The sequence below is a fragment of the Glycine soja genome, chromosome 11 (assembly GCF_004193775.1).
Source record: "Glycine soja cultivar W05 chromosome 11, ASM419377v2, whole genome shotgun sequence".
In the NCBI taxonomy this organism is placed as follows: domain Eukaryota; kingdom Viridiplantae; phylum Streptophyta; class Magnoliopsida; order Fabales; family Fabaceae; genus Glycine; species Glycine soja.
The window spans coordinates 8,671,002-8,691,782 of record NC_041012.1 but is presented as its reverse complement, the minus strand read 5'-3'; the positions used below and the strand labels follow the sequence as shown (position 1 = coordinate 8,691,782).

At 32.6% G+C, this 20,781-nt stretch overlaps 3 protein-coding genes across 3 annotated transcripts; all 3 read right to left on the bottom strand.

Annotated features, from left to right (window-relative positions):
• Positions 1-3,014: 3,014 nt before the first annotated feature.
• Positions 3,015-4,644, bottom strand: LOC114376985 (protein SHI RELATED SEQUENCE 3-like; the record flags this gene model as incomplete). The annotated part of the gene is made up of 2 exons (XM_028335336.1): positions 3,015-3,787; positions 4,230-4,644. Coding segments are annotated over 2 exons (819 nt in total), but the record flags the coding sequence as incomplete, so codon positions are not given.
• A 6,360-nt stretch (positions 4,645-11,004) lies between these two features.
• LOC114377598 lies at positions 11,005-11,898 on the bottom strand. The gene has a single exon (XM_028336191.1). The coding sequence runs from the start codon at positions 11,811-11,813 to the stop codon at positions 11,244-11,246; it is 570 nt and encodes a 189-aa protein (XP_028191992.1). The 5' UTR covers positions 11,814-11,898; the 3' UTR covers positions 11,005-11,243.
• Positions 11,899-15,047: 3,149 nt separating this feature from the next.
• LOC114373768 (coatomer subunit alpha-2-like) lies at positions 15,048-20,776 on the bottom strand. Its single transcript, XM_028331303.1, has 4 exons — positions 20,559-20,776; positions 20,071-20,305; positions 18,626-19,120; positions 15,048-18,342 (listed from the first exon to the last, which is right to left on the bottom strand). Exons 2-4 carry the CDS (start codon positions 20,276-20,278, stop codon positions 15,380-15,382), a joined length of 3,666 nt encoding a protein of 1,221 aa, XP_028187104.1. The 5' UTR covers positions 20,279-20,305; positions 20,559-20,776; the 3' UTR covers positions 15,048-15,379.
• Between the last annotated feature and the right edge of the window lie 5 nt (positions 20,777-20,781).

The following is a 20,781-nucleotide window of genomic DNA, read 5'->3' as shown; positions in this document are numbered from 1 at the left end:
AAAACTGATAATTTATTTAGACACTTATTATTCACGTTTAATATTATTTTTTCTCATTTGAATTCATTAGTTTTGAGGGTTTGTAATATTTTGTTTTAATATATCACAAGAACGTAGTGATTTTGTGTCCAAAGATAAATATGACACTTTCTTTTTAAAAACAAAAATACTATGATGATGATGATGATATTTCAAAAAAGGAAAATGCAATATTTTATTAGTATTATTTTATAAGTATTACTATTATAAGTTAGATCAGTTAGACTATTCACTAGCTAGAAACTTTTAATTTAATGTTTTAGATTAAAAAAATTAATTGCATATAAAATTATAGAAGAGAATAACTTTACCTTAAAAGATATCTTAAGGATAACTCGATCTCCTCTCTTACATTTATTGAAAAAACAAAATATCTACTCAAATCCAACGGTGCGTCTTAACAGTTTAACAAGAGGTCGATATAATTGCAGTACATTTTCACCAAATCTTTTAAAAAATCCATCATTCCTTTAACAACTATAAAATAAAGCTCATAGAACTATACAATAATTGTCATCAATTTTAAAACACTTTGGTTTTAAAGGGTTTGAGCTTCTTTTCGATGATAATGACATTTTACACAATATAATATTTGAGGTGATTAGATCAGCATCTAATGTCTCTGGTTAATTTAGATTAAGTAAAGCATCAAAACATACTTGCTATGCTACTTTTCACATAATATATATTATAGACAAGAATCAAATGAGCAATATGTTGATGTGTGTACATGCATTCTCACATATATGGCATCCAGCGATGGACGAATTACAGATAAATAAACTTAAGTATTATCATGTTTGGAAGTTGGGAATTGACATCTAAATAATAGCGAAAGAAGTGATTTCGCATGTCAATGCAAGAACAGCAAAAAGCTGGGTAACAAAATAGCCACGAGACCTATTCATATTTGTTAGTGAGGGAGGAGAGAAAAGGGAAATACATGCCATATAAGTACACGATATGGAGTACTGATTATTTTTCTGTTCTTTTCCAAATATTGATTTTAATAAACTTATCTATAAGTACAAAAGAAAATATGAAAGAAAAATAAAAATAATTTTATAAGCTAAAATTAACTTATGCTTATGTTAAACATTAGTTTTTACAAAAGTTAATTTGAGAAGTTTTTTATAAATTACTTTGCTCAACTTAATTTTTATTTATGAAAGTGATTATGAAATTTGTTATCTAAATAAATATTTATTATATTTGATCAATCTAGTTAGCAAGTCCAAATTTCATAATTATTTTGTTAACGTATTAGGTACGTGAAATATCTAATAGTTTAATTAATAACTAATTTTTATTAGATAATAACTTCTTTAATGAAATTTTAACTTATTTTTTTAAGCACGTTTTTTTCCATTAAAGACCTAAGCTTAATATTTTACTTATTATAAAACATTATGTAAGTCAGTTTCACTGATCAAGCCAACCTAATAAGTGTAGAATTCCATAGCTTGAGTGGCAGCTGATGAGGAGAATATCTTCAGCTTAATATATAAATCTCTAACGCTACAGCGAACATATATAAAAGAGAGGGGATGTTTTTTTTGGTACAAAAGATCAGAGGGGGGTGTTTGAAGTGCTTTACTTAATCATATATGCATTCTTAATTAATTAAAAGCTCTGCCGAAAGACATTTGCGATTTCATTGCTACCAACTTTAAGAAAGTTGATTTTCTCATCCTATTTAATTTCTTTCCAGTATTAATTAAATATTAGCAACGTCCTCTTCTGAACTTAATTTGTTTATCCATCATAAAAAAAATTAGAATTTTAATATCATGAAGAGCCAGAATTAGCAAGTCATCACTACACATATATATAACCCATTTGTGGGAGATCGAGAACCCGCATGCAGTCTGGAAAATTCTTAGTGCATATTAGACATGTTTAGTTTGGTACGTGCCTCTATATTTATATTTCAAGCATATATATATATAAAGGATATATTCCTCAGGTTGTGTACGAGTATTCCTTATAGCTAGTGACGGCCTCTTTTCTATAAAAAGTTTGAGCGCACTCGGTTTATCTAGTACTTTACTGCAAAAGCTAACTATTGAAACTAAGTTTCACAAGATGCTTGGCCTTTCATAACCTCTTTTGTACAGCACCAAAAAATTGCATATTGTTTTAAATTATTTAGGGTTATGGATGATTCCTCCTTTGTTCTTAAGCTTCCCTTGTACATGTGTGTTTATGCGGTGCATGTATGTACACTTATACAAAAATATTAAAGCTAGGTTTCACATGTATATATATACCATTAGAAAGAAAAAAAAATCACATATATAAATCGTTTATCTCGAATTGAACCCGCATTTCAAGCAAGAAAATGACAAAAGAAAGCACATTAAATTAAATGCAGATTCATATTGCAACTTACAGCTACAACATTTTTTATCTATTATTACGCTTAAAAAGTGTTGTGTATTGCAAAAAAATGATTGTCTTTTGCTTTGAGAATGGTTTTTGAAGTGTGGAAATCTAAGGCATTGCCCATAATTAGGTAAACTGCGCATTCTCGTTTTGGGGAGGCAAAAGAAAAACAACAACCTTTTGGATTTGTGTTCAACGTCGTCATGCCATCGAAACAAGCAAAAGCGCCTACCTCTTTGAAAAATCCTTGGCTTGCCAAACCGGAGATTAATATCGATCTTCATTAGTTATGATATCATGTTGCTTGTTCCTATCTAGAAACATTGGGTTTGATGCAGATTATAGACATGACACTAAACAAATTGTATTTATGTAGAATAAAATATTGATGATAATGAAAACTGGCAATTTGTCCCAACTTTGCTTACAGTATAATGGCGACAAAAGGGACTTGAAGAAGGAACATTATGATTAACAAAGATGTAAAAAAAGTGAATCACATCAAATTAAACAAGAAGACAAAACTGCCAAACCTATAAGTAGGGGCATGTGCTTCATGCTAATTAAATTAAATTCCAAACTCTAATTAGTAACAGCTAACAAATGTATAATATATATAATATAATTGAGTCATTGGTATTTCAACCAAAACAACAAGAAGCTCCCTCAATCTACTTGAATAATGAATTTGTCCCCCATATGTTGCTCATCTAGAGTTTTCTACATATATTCTTGAACAATAAAGTCCTCCAAGAAGGCGCTATTGGTAAGTGTGTGTTTTAGAAAAAGTTGCATTTAATGTGGTATTTGCTTTGAAAAGTGTGATTTTTCCATTCAATATGATTCCAACGCATATCCAAAGCACTCTAAATAGTAAGTATTTTGTATTTCATTCTATTCTTTTCCCGCATCTAAGTATACCCTCTCGTTTTTTTCTCCAGTATCCAGAAAGAAATTAATTAAGGTTTAGGGTGTGACAAGTATCTCATATCAGGTCTGAAGGAAGCTAAGGGAAATGGATGTGGCGGAGGAAAAAATGGTTCCTGAGCTGATGCAGTGGCTGATAGTGGAGGCATATTTGCACTTGCACCATTACGAGTGTGAATTGAAGCACTACTCCTAAGATTGAGACTGTGTTGTTGAACAAAAGGGTCTATGGAGCTATTATTGTCACCCTTAGAAACATTGAAGCTTTGTTGTTGAGGACCTTGATCATAAAGAAGACCACTAAATACATGTCCTCCAATGTTCACAGATGTTTGATACGCAATTTCATTAACCGTGTCATCCATGGAACGCACCTGAACGCAGCTGAATAACGCCATGGAACTCATAACAGCTGGAAATTTGAACTCCTCTAAACCTAAATTAGGCAAATAATCAATGATATATATATATATATATATATATATATATAAAAGGAGTAGTGATTGCAGTAAAAAAAAAAAGAGTAGTGATTTTGATGTCAGATTGAAGTTTCAGCTAAAAGATGAAAATAGCTAATTGGTGAATAATATCTGCTGCTTAATTTTATGAGTATGATGATGTTTTAGAGACATGGAATAATAACAGCAGAATTAAGGAAAAAGGTGTTAGGGCTGTATTATATTTATGTATGGATCTTAATCAGAGATATAAGATTTGTTGGATGCTTAAAAAATAATAGACAATCAAAAAGATCATGAGTTTTGTTTTTCTTACTAATAAAAACTAACAATCTAATCATTAACATTTATTAATAAAAAAAATGTATCTATGAAACATAATTTGGGTTATAGAGTTTAAAGTGGAGAAATGTACAGTACTTGAATATGGGTTGTGCTTGTGCCTTTTAGGAATAGTATCTGCCTTAAGATTAGTAGTGAGAGGTTGGTGCTCCAGTTTCTGGTGGCGCCTTCTATCTACAGGAATCCAAGTGCTTCGGATATGGGTTTGGCACTTAAAGGCTTTGTTCTTGCAGCAAGTTCTGCACCTTGAGTATTCACAATCCTTCTTCGCTTGGTTCCCACAGTCTTCACACTTTGATCCCTTTACTACTTGGGCTTCCATCGTGGCCGGACACTTTTCCACTGAAGAAAGATCGCTCTTTACGATGACCTTCTCTGTGATCTGCTGCAAGAGCAGTACTCTAGCTCTCAGTGATGATGGGTATAGAATAAAGCGATAAATCTCTCTCTCTCTCTCGATATATAAAAGCACTTCACATGAGTTCAAAAATGAATGAATTTACACCATGGCAAAGCTGCCATAATTGCACGGAATAAATTCTGGATTGGAGTGAAACCCACAATGTATGAACCAAAAGCAAAATTTTACAAGAAACAAAAACGTATTACCCCTAATTAAATAGTTAATTTATTTTATAATAATAAATTATCTTAAATTTATATATATTTTTTAAAATATCATTATTATTAATATTTTTTAATAAAATACTAATATATCTTTTTTTATTTAATTAGGAGTATTTTAGTCTAAAAATATTAATTCATAAGATGAATTAAGTTTCATAAACAAATTTAAAAAATTGAATTTTATAAATAAAAATGAAAAAAGTAATATAATAAGAAAGAAAAATAATTTAAATAAGACTTAAATATGTTTTAGATTTATGGTAAATAATTGATTTTATTGTAGATTCTTAATAATTTTTTTCAATTAGATCTTTGATATATATATATATATAATCTTTGTCATCAATTAAATAATAACATAAAACTATTAAAATTATTTATTAAATTAAAAATATGTATTCATAGGGTGTCATGTTATCATTTAAACTTTTAACTCTAATTCAAAACAAAAGTTTTGATAGGTTAGAAATTTAATGTGTTTTTTTTTATTAAACACCTAAAACAAATAAACACCCATCTTTATCGGTACTTAAAACATATTTTAACATTTAGATGCAGACATATATTAATTTACAACAAAATATAGCTAGGTATAATTGTATAAACCAATTTAAATACTATTAATAGTAATAATAATAATTACGGAAGAGTTTTGGATGATTTTGAATAAATAAATCATTAATTTATTGAGAGATGCTATTTGGTATACGAATTACACAAAATGTAATATCTAAGGCTGAGATATTTTTAAATAGAATTTAGTTAATAAAGGTTGATAAAGTAAACGGTTGGGATTTCTTACAAATCAACATTCGCCTCTTTTCACGATTTTTTTTTCGTAACATCTATCATTCCCCTAATTTAATATATGGTCTCAGTTTAATATAGCATTAAATATGCATGCTGAACGTTCTAACTCATTATTTTCAGAACATGAAAAATCTCCACACTCATAGCTTGCCCATTTTCAGGAGATAGTTAGTTAGCTAGTCGAATAAATTAATTAAAGTTCGGCAATTTCAGTTATATAATAGGCCAAATTTCAACGCTTTGACCCTGAACTTTCAGCCCTCTCCTCCACCATGTTTTCACTTATATTGATTTTCTGATGTGTTAACGAGAGGTATGCGCGATTTTTCACGTCCCACAAATTTAACCCGGTCAATATTGGTTTTTGATAGATTTTGACTTTTAGAAATTTGATCTTATATTTTGAAAATGAGTTTGGGTTGAAGAAAGTATTAGAGAATTTATAACATTTACACACACTACTCAATTAACTGACTTAGATTTCTTCATTATTTATTTTTGTGATACATAAGAAGACTTTTGAAAGTCACAAATCCCTCATCATGAAATGAAAGTGTGAAAACCAAAGTGTCATATGTATTTAAGGATTTTTACATGTAATATCATTGTTAGGAGTTTATTATTCATGTGAAAAGACATGAACATGACCTTTAAAGTCATGTGTGCATTGACAATGTTTCGTTGAACAATATGTCTTAATCTAATGCTCATTAATAGGAGGATAGAAGTTCTCATTCAAGGTAAGTAATCAAATTTCATTATACACAAACACCTAAGATTCTTACTGACTTAAGCATTAAAGTCCCTTGTACAAGTACTCCAACCTCGCTTGAACCTGAGATTGACACAAGGAAATAAATCTCAGCAATTATAGGACCAATAGAAGACAACTCAAGCATACCAAAGCTAACTTGACACATTTTTTTTATATTTTTAATTAATGTTTTATGACTAGTTATTAATATACTCCTTCCCAATTAATGAGTTGTTTTTGTTTAGTTTAAAAGTCAAGAGATGTTGATGAAGGGTGAAGGAATAATAGAAAGAGAGAAAATGCATTTTTTTTCCAAATATTAGATAACAGATTAAAATTAAAAAAGTGAAATATCATTTTGATTCTTGAAAGAGTAAAAAATTGTCATATTAGTCCCAAAAACTAAAAATTCAAAATAAGTTCCTAGAATGTTAAACACGTGTTAAGTTTATTGCTTAAATCATATGTCTTTTTGAATTTTGGATTAAAGTGTTAAATGAATTATACTTTCAAGATATTTTTTTTATTTCCTTACTTTTCAGGACAATTTGACAATACTATACACTTATGGAAACCTAACCCATGTTTTTACCAAAGTTAAAAAATACTTGATTTTGACCTCTTTATTTTGACTTTCTATTTAAATTTTCAAGATACTAAAAAAAATATCGCACAATCCATCTTAACAATTGAGGTATGGTTTAAATATCAAATAAGTATTTTCCCTTCTTATCATTTGATTTTAATACAAATATAAGATAATATTATAACTGATAGCTTATTCAATGCTTCTTCTTGTGTTTTTTTTATAAGAAACAAATAATAGTATTTTTAATAGACATTTTTTTATAAGAAGGATTAGAGGTAGTATCAATTGATTTAAGATGAAATTTAATTCAAGTTAATATTATTTGCCTTGTTTTCAATATAATTATATCCTTATTTTTACCTAATTATTAACTACTTTATATACTTATCATAAACGATAAATAATAACATTTGCATTTTAGAATGTTAAAAATGACTTTATTTTGGTGAATATATAAAACATAACTTTAATTGAAACAAAAGTGCACATTTTTTATGTGGTTTATCTTCTCAAGTAATACATAAATAGTAAAAGAAACAAAGTAAGAAACGACTTATTTTCATCTTTTTTCTTCTAAAATTTTAAACCAAACAAATAATGATGATGATATACATGTAAGACTAAAATATCAAACATGTGATTTTACAAACTATAAAACGAAACACAGGTCAAGGTTATTAACAAATGCGAAAAACAAAATCAAAATATACCTACAGTCATTGTCATGAAAGAACTGTTTTGTTTTGGTTATTTCAATCTCTCTCTTTAGATGGTGTATCAAACAAAAATAAAATATGTCAACTCAGGAACCAAACACATGTGTTATATATAAATATTCTATTATAAAACATGCATTTAGTTGTCATTACCACTCATTAGTAGTCATTACCACCCATTAGTGGACATTCAATATTCGGTTTTTCAACTCCAAAACTGATGGAGTACTTGACCTTCCAAATCGTATAGACTAATTTTAACCAAAATTATTACATTCTCTCACTTGGTCCAAATATTTTGACTCATTGATTAACATAAGTTAATGTTCAATCTTCTTAAGAAATGAACATACGAATCACAACGATAGTTTCTCTTATAACGAGCAATATCATCCATGTATTACAACATGCTTAATTTCTCAAGTAGTATAAGTTTCAACTCCAACCTATATGTATACAATCATAAAGTGGAACCAAGTCTCATTCTCTCTACATGATCCTTAAATCTAAACAATGACATGCCCTTAGTCAAAGGATTAGTGATCATTAACTCGGTGCTTATATGTCCAATGACCACTTTTTTATCTTTTACTATTTCTCTAATGGCTAAGTAGGTAATGTCGATATGCTTACTTTAACTTTTACTTTTATTATTCTTAGCCATAAAGACAATAAATGAGTTATCGCAAAAAATTCTCAAAGGCCTTGAAATAATATTAATTATCTTTAGCCTAGAAATGAAACTCTTAAGTCATACACCACGTGATGTCGCCTCAAAGCAAGAGACAAACTCAGCTTTCATGGTAGAAGTAATAGTCAAAGTCTGCTTAACACTCTTTCACGAAATAGCTCCACCAGTCATCATGAAAATGTATCCTAATGTTGATTTGCGAGAATTAACAATGTTAGCAAAGTCTGAGTTTGACTAACTAACTAATCACATCTAGATTGTCTGTCTGTCTATACATAAGCATGTAATCTTTGGTTCCTTGAAGATACCTCATCACTTTCTTTGCATCTCTCTAGTGGTCAATACCTGAATTACTGTGATATCTTTCTAACATTCCAACTGCAAAAGCAATGTTAGGTCTTGTGCATACTTGAGCATATTAATGAGATTGATTTACCTTTCTTCTCATACCATATTTGGAATCTGGGAAAATTCTTCTTCATGTGTCCCTTCTTCTTAAAAAAGAAATACTTTGTCACCTTCTTAATATTAGCTTGAGGTGGTATTTTACCATTTCCCTTCTCATTAGCTTGAGACTTAATTGCTTTGTTTTTTCCACAAGCAGTTGTTAGCAATGCACTCTCACCCCTCTCCATTGCAAGCTTTTCTTCTTCCTAAACACACATGGTCATTAATTTATTGATAGACCATTTGTCCTTGCATTTGCATTATGTATCTTAAGTTAAGTTGGAATATATCGCATTTGCATTATGTACTCACACACACTTTTCACACTGGTGAACTGGAGAGGGGAGAACTTCATGATCAGGGTGCTTACTAAAGCTTTATCTGAAGCGATGAACTGATCATCAATAGTCTTAAGGAAGTATCGGGCCTTTTCATGCTAGTCGATATAATCATGTATCCCAATCGAGATTTTGGTCTTAATAAACATCTGAGCCGGTTGGATTACTCCCAACACTCACATAGCGTAACAGCAGCTGGGCTACTTTCATCAGTTATTACAGGTGATTCATCTTTCCTTATAGCATAGTCTATGTTCATCCACCCCAATTGTAGAAGAATTATCTCCTTCCATATCTTATAGTTATCTCCTTTGAGTTCGGCAACATCACATTAAGAAAAACTAATAGAGAAGCTGAAAAAACCCAAAGGCTTACGTCAAAATTTGATGCATATTAATCTTAATTGTATATTTTACCCATGTAAACATACTAGGAAATTGAATCTTGTGACATAAAAATTGTTTGTGAGCTAAATTTTTAATTCCATAAGATACAATTAAACTTTATGATAGAATAATCAAATTACATACTCAAATTCATGTTTTACGGGTATAACATGAAAATAATTTAATTTTTTATCTGAATATTTAGTTATGATAAAATTGACAAATATTGTGGGTAAACCCTAAAAAAATAATATGACATTTTATCCTAATTAATTATACAAATTAATAAAAATTCACATGGGGTAAAATTCATTATATAAAGTACAATTAATTACAATATTATGTTTAATTTCTTATATAATCTTTAAAGAACTTAATATATAATTTTAATCAAATTATAGATGTTGTGGCTAATCCATAATTAATCAAAGTTATAAAAATCACTTAAACATAAATCCTAATCATACAAGAATAAATCATATTATGTACTTCAGGATCAAGATATAATACAATAATAAATAAAATTCTCATATATAATTTAATAATTGAAATATAATATTATGCATTTGATTTTATATATATATATATATATATATATATATATATATATATATATATATATATATATATATATATGTGTGTGCGCGCAGAATAATTTTTTTTAGAATATATTAATACATAAAATAAATCAAAAAACTGCACAAATTACAAAAATCCTAAATGGTCCCGTGACTCATGTGAATTCCAATAAGTTGTATTTGAAACCCAATTAGCATAGAAATAGCTTCTTTTTTTTTTTAAACGAACAAAAATATTATTCGTCATCTTGATCACCTGGCGGGTCAAATCTAACCCATATATTACAAACTACAAAACAAAAAAAGATACCTCTAACCATTACATTACATGATGTACTTCTCCAGTGCACTGGCGTAATTTCATGATTCCTTTAGTTGGTTTAAGTGTAAGGGGAAGTGTAATATAATAAGAGAAGCATATCCGTTATTCCATTATTATTAAACCTTCTTCCCATTTCTACCAAAGAAATTCTTCGTTCCATGAACACCGATCTCAATTTCGACTTTGAGCATGGTTGTCAGAAAAAAAAAATAAAAGAACATGAAGATGTGACAATTTTGCAATTAAAAGCATTTCAAACTTGCACGCTACAACTAAAATAAGTTTTGGATGAAGAAATAGCATTTTAAAAGCGAATTTTCACCAACAACGAATGAAAACCACAGCAACACTTCTGCTCCATTTTCACTGTCAAAACAATCTTATCCTTAATTAATATCACAAACAAACATAGTCACACGTAATGAATCAAGGTGCTCTTTCCCTAAAGATACGGAATTCAAATTAACTTCCATAATCTTTGATGCATCCGAATGATCTGTGTCACCACAATCAAACCCGAACCATTTGCTCTCATCAGAACCAAAGTAATTTCTAATTTTCTATCCACCAAAAAACATAAAAAACCAGCACAAGATATACAAAAGCAGATCCATTTTTTTTTTTCATTTTTCCATCAAGAAATACATTCAGAATCAGTACATGATATGCACATAAAAGAGAGAGACATAAATTATTACATGCCCTAAAGATCTTGCTACCTGATATTCAAATACAAATCTTAATCAGGATTCTAAAAGTTAAACAACCTAACACAATTCTTGAAGACCCTTTTCTCTCTAGAAGAGCCCCCAAATCAATAATTTATAACCCTAATTAGGAGTCAGTAATGTGCTTAAGGCCCAAACCGTGCTTGCCACGGACACACCCAGGCCTCACAAACAGATAAGGTGATTTCTTCGAATTGTGCATTTTCGAAAATGCCCTTTTCCCTAATTTCCTCATCCTCTGCCTCTCAAACTTGTTGCTCACGTTCCATGGAACAAGCTCATCATCCAAGCCATACCCATCATCATCCTCACCATCATCATTATCACCACCCACATCATCATCATCAACATCATCATGGTGATAGTGATGTTGATGATAACGGTAGTGGTGATTTTCTAAACCCGATTCTTGTTCCGATTCACGAGGATCTTGTAAACCCACATCGGGATGAAGAAGAAGTTGGCGAATTTCTTCAATTGAGGCATCGATGGGAGAAGAATCGGATTCGAACCAAGAAACGGAAGAAGAATCCGATGAAGAACCGAACCCATCGATCTCCTCTTCGGCGTCAACAACGTCGACGAGTTCCCACTGCAAGAGGGAATCGTCGTTCACCTTCAAGAACTGAACTTGTTCGAGGATGAGAAACTGCATCGATGAGGTTTGGTTTTCCATTGAAAATTGAAAAATTGACTTGTTCTTGTTTTTCTTTTGGTTTCTTTCTTAGTTGCGTTGGTGTGTGGTGTGAGTAAATATGAATTTTATCGTGTCAATTATAAAGTCCGTTGCTTGCGATGCACGGATACGTGTCGTTAAGGGACAAGGTCACAACAGGCTTTGGTTACGTGCTTAGCCCAATACGCGACGAACACGTGTAACTCCGTACGTGTGGGTGCTTCTTGCTTACTGCTTCTTACCCCACTTCTTTTTTGGAATAAATAAATAATAATAATTTGTGGTAAATACGGTTATAAATTATAATATAAGTGTGAACAATAATTTGTGGTAAATACTTTAAGGAGGTATTATTGGATTTGGATGTACAGTCTCATTAATACCTCATTTGTATTTTTTATTAGACGAGTTTTTTTTTTTAAAAAAGAGACTATTTTAATAAACTATTTAATTTTAGAAAATTAAAATAAGTTTCCACAAATTTTTCGCAAATACTCTAATTTAAAATGTAAGTTCGGTACATTTATGTTCTTTTAAGTTGAATTTGCATTTCTATTATCGTATTATGTTTTATTTATTTTTTATACATTTTAATCTTTAATTAAGATATAGATAAAAAACGTGCCCACACCCACAGAGAGTCTCACGTTGGAAAGGTTCGCAGTGAGGGAGCTTTGTCGGTGATTCAACTTTCAAGGATGGTTGTGATTTGGTGCCTGGAGGAGCTGTACTTTATTTTTTAATGTAGGAAAAATAAACATGTATTTTTTAGAGGAATTAATCATATTTGAGTTGAATAAGATTATTTTGTTTAGTAAATTTTTTTCTCTGAAATTTTCATGTAGTTGTATACGTATCATTTTTATTTAACATTACAACTGACTTTCAAAAAAAACTTAATATTACTACTAATTAAGTTGGAAAAAATTTCACCTTAGTTGATTCATACACTTCAATTCATGATGAGAGAGTTCGACTTTGGTGAGTAACTCGTGTGGTTAAAAATGTGTTACACTCATAGAGGATCAAAAGTAACTCTTATGGTGGCTAAATTGCTATGATGCTTTTTTTTTTTTTTGCAAGTAAAGGTCCTTGTTTTTTATGTTTTTTTTTAGAGAGGTGGGGATATCCCTATGGGATGAAGTGGTTGAGTTAGGTTGTTTGAGAGTGAGACTTGAAGGATGGACAGAAAAGGTGTGTTTTATTTTAAAAATGGTGGTTGTTGAGTGGTGCAAAAATGGAGTTGTGTTGTGCGGACGGGCACTGGAAACATTGGACCAGTGCGTCTTATTGTCAACCAAAATTTGGCGTGGAATAGAATATATTAGAGGGATTAGATTCTAAAAAACAAATTAAAATAATTAAAATGTATTATTATTTTTTAAAAAGTAAATGTATGCTTAATTTAAATAATTGATATATACATAACAAAAAATGAGTGATGTTATATCCACCTATTCCATTATCCTATTAGCTTTTATGGTAAGTATGGAATGATAAGTTAAAACATGTGATATATGATAAAATTAGTCATGTTTCGTATTATCATGTATTTTGTTAATTTTTATTCTGTAAATAATTATAAATGATCTTAGATATAATATTCAAAATAATAATTATAAAAGTAAAAAATGTTATTACATGTAATGATTTACTTGTCTAGTTTTCTTTTTTTACTTCTTTTTCTTTTCTTATAATTACATCGTGGTTATATTTATGCTTAATTCTTCTTTTTCTATTTTTCTCATTTCTTAATGTAGAAGGAAAATTTAAAAGGAAAATGCACAACACCAAATCTAAAAGTATCCTTTTTTGTTAATATAACAATGAGACAAAAGGGAAAAAAATTAAAAAGGAAAGAAGAAAAATGAAAATAAACTTAGCGAAGAAGTTTCTCAGAAAATTATCAATAACACAAAATTTGGCAAGGATGAGTTTATGACATAGAAGTATAAAAGATTTATGAAATTACATATAAGTTTTGTCCATTACACTAGAGAATAACACAAAATATCTATGAAATTATATCTATTTTTTGTCCACTATAAAATCAATTAGTTGTGCATTATTAAATGTTCTTAACAGTATAAAAACAAATAAAAGAGTCATAAAAATGTTAAAACCTCATAAAATTTAAATTTTGACTAATATAGATACTAAAAATTACATTATCCTATAATACACTCACGCTTGGGGGCAGCCCTGCAGTGTGCGCGTTATATGCTAAATCTTTAGACCACTTTCATCAGGCTTTATGCAAAGTTGATAAAATAAAGATGTTAGGATATATAAAAGCTTAAATCCAAACTAGAGTGAAAATATGAGACTTGTAAGTGAAGTACTTACCTTGACATTATTCTAAAAATAATATTTTGAGATGAAATAAAAGTTTAAAATATCTAAAAAGAAAATTTTAGATTAATCAATCTTACTTTTTACTTCTTTAACTATGGAAAACAGAAAACAAAACCATAAAAATGAAAATAAAAAGAACAAAAAACAAAAAGAAAACAGAAGTTGCGATAAAACCAGAAAACATAAGAGAAACATAAACAAAATGCAGAAAAGATACTTCTAAAAAGCAATTTACATAACTTGTGTAACCTAATGGCCAACTATTTCTTTCGTCTATTATGGCGATGATACTCTTATGTGAGAATATGCAAACAAAATTGAAGATCAAGTAACCATCTCTTGTGAATTAAATGAGCAAAATAGGGTTTGGTTGGACGGCTGGTTTCTACTGCAGAAAGTTGACCTGAACAAAAATTGAAAAAGGAAAAAAAAATCTCTCTGAAAAAAATGGTGGTTGAGCCAAGGGGCATGTTGTGGTGATAACTTGTAATAGTGAAATCAGTTGTAATAGAATGGGATATTTTATATTTTGTAATGCGATTCAGGTTCTCTTTGTTGCTCTAAGCACCAACCTAAACAGGAAGAATAAGTATATATTGAGTGGCGGCCTGTCATGTCTTACGATTTAAACATCAATGGGAAGCAATTCCGTTTCGAATCTCTAGACATTAGCAAATGTAATAAAACAATTATTTGAAAATATTATAATTGTAATTAAGAATTGAAGACAGCTCTCGCAGTGCCTCAATCAATTTATATCGCAGACGTGCATTAACATTTTTATTTGGTCGTAGTACAATATAATTGGGGAGTTAAAAAATGCTGAAAAATGGAAACATGGTTTATACTGCATAGCCAGCCATTATTGAAAAAAGGAAGTAATCATGAATAACTATAAATACATTATTAAAGCCTCAAAATGTTACGATTTCCAACTCAAACTAATAAAATTAATTCAACATAATACAAGAAAACTTCACATGCACGAAAGATTAATAGCCTTTCCCCCTAGCATAGGGGGAAAAAGAATTATAAAGGGAAACCATGAAAAAAAAAGTAGACAGAAATTCACTCAGAAACAGTAACTCTTGACTACTTCTAGCTTCTACACAAAGAAAATATATTAATTGATCAATAGGACTCTTATCTGCTGTTGAAAATTGAAAACTGACCTGAAACAAAATTCATTAACCGCTCCTGATCCAGTGAAATCAACGAATCTGGGAAGGAGAGCAGAGCAACCCAGAAGCATCCGCCCCTACCACCGAAAGCTCACACACAGCACATAGCTGGCCCGCCTGGCTTGGCACGAAACGGGAAGTACAATAGGGGCAAGCGACATCCTTCTGTCCACGATAAATGGGCACATAGGTTGCTCCACAAATTACAAATGGGTTTCGGAAATCATAGTTCAATTGTAAGGCATCCGTCATATTCTTTTCTGCAGCTGCAAGCACTTGCCTTGCTGTCTTAGCTTGGTTTTCAACAGTAGGATTGGTCTCAAGTAGCCTCCTGGCAAAGTTTGCAGCCGTGGAAAGGTTCTTTGCCTTGTAGCAGACAGTCATGGCATTCAGCAAAGCTAGCCTCAAGTGAGGTGTTTGAAGATTGCAGTGGGTGAAATAAGCTGCAAGCTCTTGCTGGCGTGCTGGATTGTCCTTAATTTCCCTTCTTTTGAGCTCCATCTGCAGACCCAAGACATACTCTTTCACTATGATAATCAATTCTTTCACTTCATCGACCTCCCTCCTTGACTCAACAACAATCAAAGGAATGGTATGAAGAATATTGACAAAAGTGCGAAGAGCATCAGTAAATTTCCCAGCAGTTGTTGACTTGTAACCAGCTTTGAGTTTTTCATCTAATTGAGACAATCTGAAAGGAAGTGCTGGTGGGCCTCTCACATTTGGACTAGATGACTCAGTCCAACCTCTTTCAACAGCAATTGATACAACTGGAGCGGATGAAAAGGCACGCAGATAGGAATGACTGCCAGTATGTAGATCTAGGAACATGGATTTCAAGGGGGCAAAGTTCCGTATCCCGAGTTGCCTGTTCAGTAATCTTATTGCAGTATCAAAATTGCCAGCAGCTACATGATCAGCTGCAAGAGATGATCTCTGAATCCATATCTGGCTAACTGCCATCCCAGGTGTTGGGGCCACAAAAACTGAAGATCGTGAACTGACAGAAACTTTTGGTGTGTCAGCTTCAGGGGGCAGCTCTAAATCTTCCAGCTCCCATCCACCTTCTTCGTCATCATCTTCTGCCACTTCTACACCATCCAAAATTGCAGCAACATCTCCATTTTCTAACCCATCTACATCAACCATGTCAAGCTCCTCGACCCAATCACCATCAGCAGCCTCATACTCTTCATCATCAGCATCTCGATCTGTATTGTTAAAATCACCTTCAAATATTCCTCGCATGACCCTAAGAAGGGGCCAATCACCACCACACAATACAGGTAGTGGTGGCATCAAGAGAGATTGTACTTTTCCCTCAGGCACAGATGGAGCATTATCCCCCAATTCAGCTGCAAGCCTTTCAGCAACATCATGTAGCCCATGGACTGATGCAGTGATGTAAGCAAGAGGCAAATGTCCTGCATTCTCCAAGATCTTAACACGCTCTCTGATGTCACCCATATATAGAGCATTGTGAAACTGGCCCATCACATCATTCTTCACTTCAGCAATTTTCAACATTTTTGAAAGTTTCTCCACATTACCAGTAATGAGATAAAGGAATGACAGTCTCTCAAAATTTTTAGTCCTTTGGTATGCATACTCTACTATACCAGAGTTACCTTGACGGAGAGCTTCAACCCCTAGTCGATACCAGTGATCTTTTTCATCAATTGCTGTTGCTGATGCAACTGCAATTTGAATGTTGCCACTCTCCAAAGCCAAATTGAATCGGATTCTCTCATCTTTCACAAAATGGAGGGCAACTTCAGGAAACCCTTTCTGTTGTAGATAAGCAATCATTGCCTGCCCACAGAGCTGTGAATTCCTTATCATGCTCATTACATGGTCATATTTTTTCTTCAACAAGGAAAGCTTAAAGATATATTCTGTTGCATCAACAGTTATAGCCTTGTTTTTCCCATCCCGACCCAGGCAGAAGATGGTGTTTCCAACAACCTTTGTAATATAAATTGGGACATCCAGTGTTTTAATTATCCCACTATCTCCATTGGGGAGACAGTATTTTATATGATTTAATGTTGTGTAAATAAAAATGCCATTGTCATCCCAGGCTCCACTTTTTACTCGGATAGTCTCGTGGAGGGTGCATTGGTGCACAAGCTTCTTGCTAGCAATGACAATCGCATGTTTACTGAGAAGAGCAACACTTTCCATGTCATTAGACCAGACTACATACTTTATAAAAGGGGTCTGAAGATCACCGAGAACAATCCTCTGCTGTAGATCAAATATAAAAACCCTATCCTCTGACCTACATAGCAAGTTGCCTGTTCCAGCATAGAATATAGCATCTGCAGCAATAGGGAGGGCACTCTTTTTGACAAGCTCATTCTTCAGATTTTTTACACAGACTTGGTTGCTGCCTTTGTCAAGCACAGCAAACCTATTCCGAGCCACAAAGACTGCAGATCCTCCAAGACCTTTCTTTGGATCTTGTGTATCACCCCTACCAAAACTGTCCTTTGTACCATCTTTGGATATGCAATACAACTCATAAGATCCGCCATCCACGTCTGAACAGAGTAGAATTGCATTTTCAGTAGGGCTGTAGGAAAGAGTCTTTGGACTTTGATTCAGACTTGAAGATCCAGGTCGTCGAATTGTAAGTACTTGAGTCTCTCTCTGAGTTGAAAATTCGAAGAAACGCAAGAATCGGTCTTTTGTGTAGAATAAAGAATCACCACTAACTGCAAAAGCGGGTCTTTCTCTCTCCAGCTTAAAGACTATCATGCCACTGTCATGACCAGCTGCCAACAAATTCATTTCAGGATGTGTAGCAAGAATCCAAAACCGATCATGCTCTCTGCGGAAAGTTTGAATTCCAGTCCGCTTTGTGGCATCCCATACTCGAATACTTTTATCCTCAGAATTTGACACAATGATGTCCTGTTTGGCATGGAACATAACACATGAAACATTATTCATGTGTCCTCTCAGAGTATCCACTTCCCATGCCTTGGTGTCTGAAAACAGGGGAAAAAATATTAGGGACTTTGAGAAGGTCAATAAAAAAACCAAACATTTTTTGGTTTACTAAATACTAAAAAGTTAATGCATGCAAGCAGTGTCTTGTATGAAAGGTTTTGCCACCAACAATACATGTAAGTTCCTCCAAACACTGTTTTGTTAATATTTGCAATTGTAATAATAAGAATAGCATCAATATGAAAGGGTGATTAGCTGTAGAAAATGAACTGGAAAGCTGTGGATATTCCCAGGTAGTTATTATTCAGGTTTCATATTTACCATTCATCCTCCAAAGTTTCACTTGTCGGTCATCAGCTCCTGAGACAATCAGAGGCAGTGTAGGATGAAAAGCAGCCCAGTTGACACCCCGGTCATGACCTTCCAATACATACTTAACAACTGCATCAACACCTCCAAAAAGATCTGTGTTCATTTGACTCAATCGTAGGATGTCATCTGCAGCAGGCCCGGCCTTCCTTTTGAGAGAACCAATATCCCAAACACGAACAGTTTGATCCAGGGAGGCTGACACAACAATATCCTCTTTTGGATGGAATGAAGCACACATAACATAGTGATTGTGCCCAGTTAAAACAGATATACAGGTACGTGACTGCCAGTTCCAAATGCGAATGGTCTGATCATCACTGGCACTCACAATCCAAGGGTCCTCATGATGAAATTGCACGGTACGGATATAATCAAGGTGTCCTAGAAGAGTGAACAAGCACCTATGCATCTTATAGTTCCAAACCTTAATCTTGTAATCATCCCCTGTCCCAAGAAACAATATATAGTCAATAAGCTGTAAATTGTATAAAGCAAAGCCCTCCCCTTCCACATGGACAATAAATAACTTATTATACCAATGTACATAACACATCAAAATCTTCTCCACCCCAAGTGACAAATGAAACTTTTGGAAAATCATATTGAAACCCAACCATTAGAACAACAAGATGCCATGCAGCACTGCTTTGTCTAAAAAAATCATATTCATATTAGTTACTAATTTCCAGATCCAGAGCATTTCAACTACACCAAACAAATCTTTTTGGCTTTTCAAATAAAAAATACAGCACAAATAAATCTTGAAAACATAAATGCAAATCCCCCATTCTTACTGCTCATGGTATAATCTTCTTTCATCAACCTGGGACAAGCAAAGAACAAAGGTGAAGAGATAATACAATCAGAAGATACAAAAGAAGCATTAAATATTTATATTACCGCAGCTAATTACTCTCCAGAAGGCCTTCCAAAAATAAAATTACTCTCCAAAAGGACACCCAAATATGAAGCATCACACACATAATTCTAGTTTCATACTTTCATTCGTTCAGCATGGCAGATCTAGACAGAGTATCACTTCTTTCAAACACAAATCTACATAAACTGGAAAGCTTTAACCGGATTCTAGTGGAGTTCAGATGTGTCCAACGTGACTCACATTTTGCCACGAATGCAGATTTAGAACATAAATAAGTTCCCTCATTCAGATATACGCAGACCAACAACAATAAAGAATACACAACTAACAGATCAGAATACAAGCAGTGCATAGGGAATTCGAGATAGTAAATTATAGATACAGAAGCATGAGAATGGTTGTAAATAAGTGCCCTCATTCAGATATACGCAGACCAAAAAACAATAAAGGATACACAACTAACGGATCAGAAATTACAGATACAGAAACATAAGGAGGGTTGCAGATAAGGTACCTCCAGAGACAAACAGGGGCTGGGAATTATGGAAATGGACACCTCTGACAGGACCATCATGCTCATCGAATCTGTCAATGAGAGTACCCATTCGGTAATCCCATAGTTGGATCACGCCACTGTGAAGACTCGCGAGGATCCAGGGTCTCTTGCTGTGGAAACTCAGTCCCTTCACTCTATTACTTTTGGTCTCGAACTTGGTCAGCATCTTCCCTCAATCACAAACACTGTCTCTCTGCACGATCCAATCATTAACAATTAACAATTAACATTAACATTTGCAGTGCCTCAACTAACAAACGTTTCTCTTGCATCACAATGGAACCTCGGAGACTAATTTCGGTATAAGAACGAATTAAAAATTAACATTGCATTGCATCACAAATTCTTCACTGATTCTGACCAATTGGAAAGGAAATCGCATCTCATTGTATGGTATGGGGATCATTTTGAATGCAAGGCGGAATTGAGAAGTAGAGAGAATTTACCTCAGATCTGATTATTAGAATAATGAAATCGAGTTCACCGACAGAAGTGTGGCGATAAGCATGTATGTAGGTAAGAAGAGAGAGAACGAGAATATTCACTTCTCTTTTCAGATGAGATCTGGCTATGGTTGTTATGGGTGTATGTATGTTAATTTACTAAGAGAAACAATAACGAGAGAGAGAAATCGGAATGAAAATTCTATAAGTAGTGCGTAGCGTACAG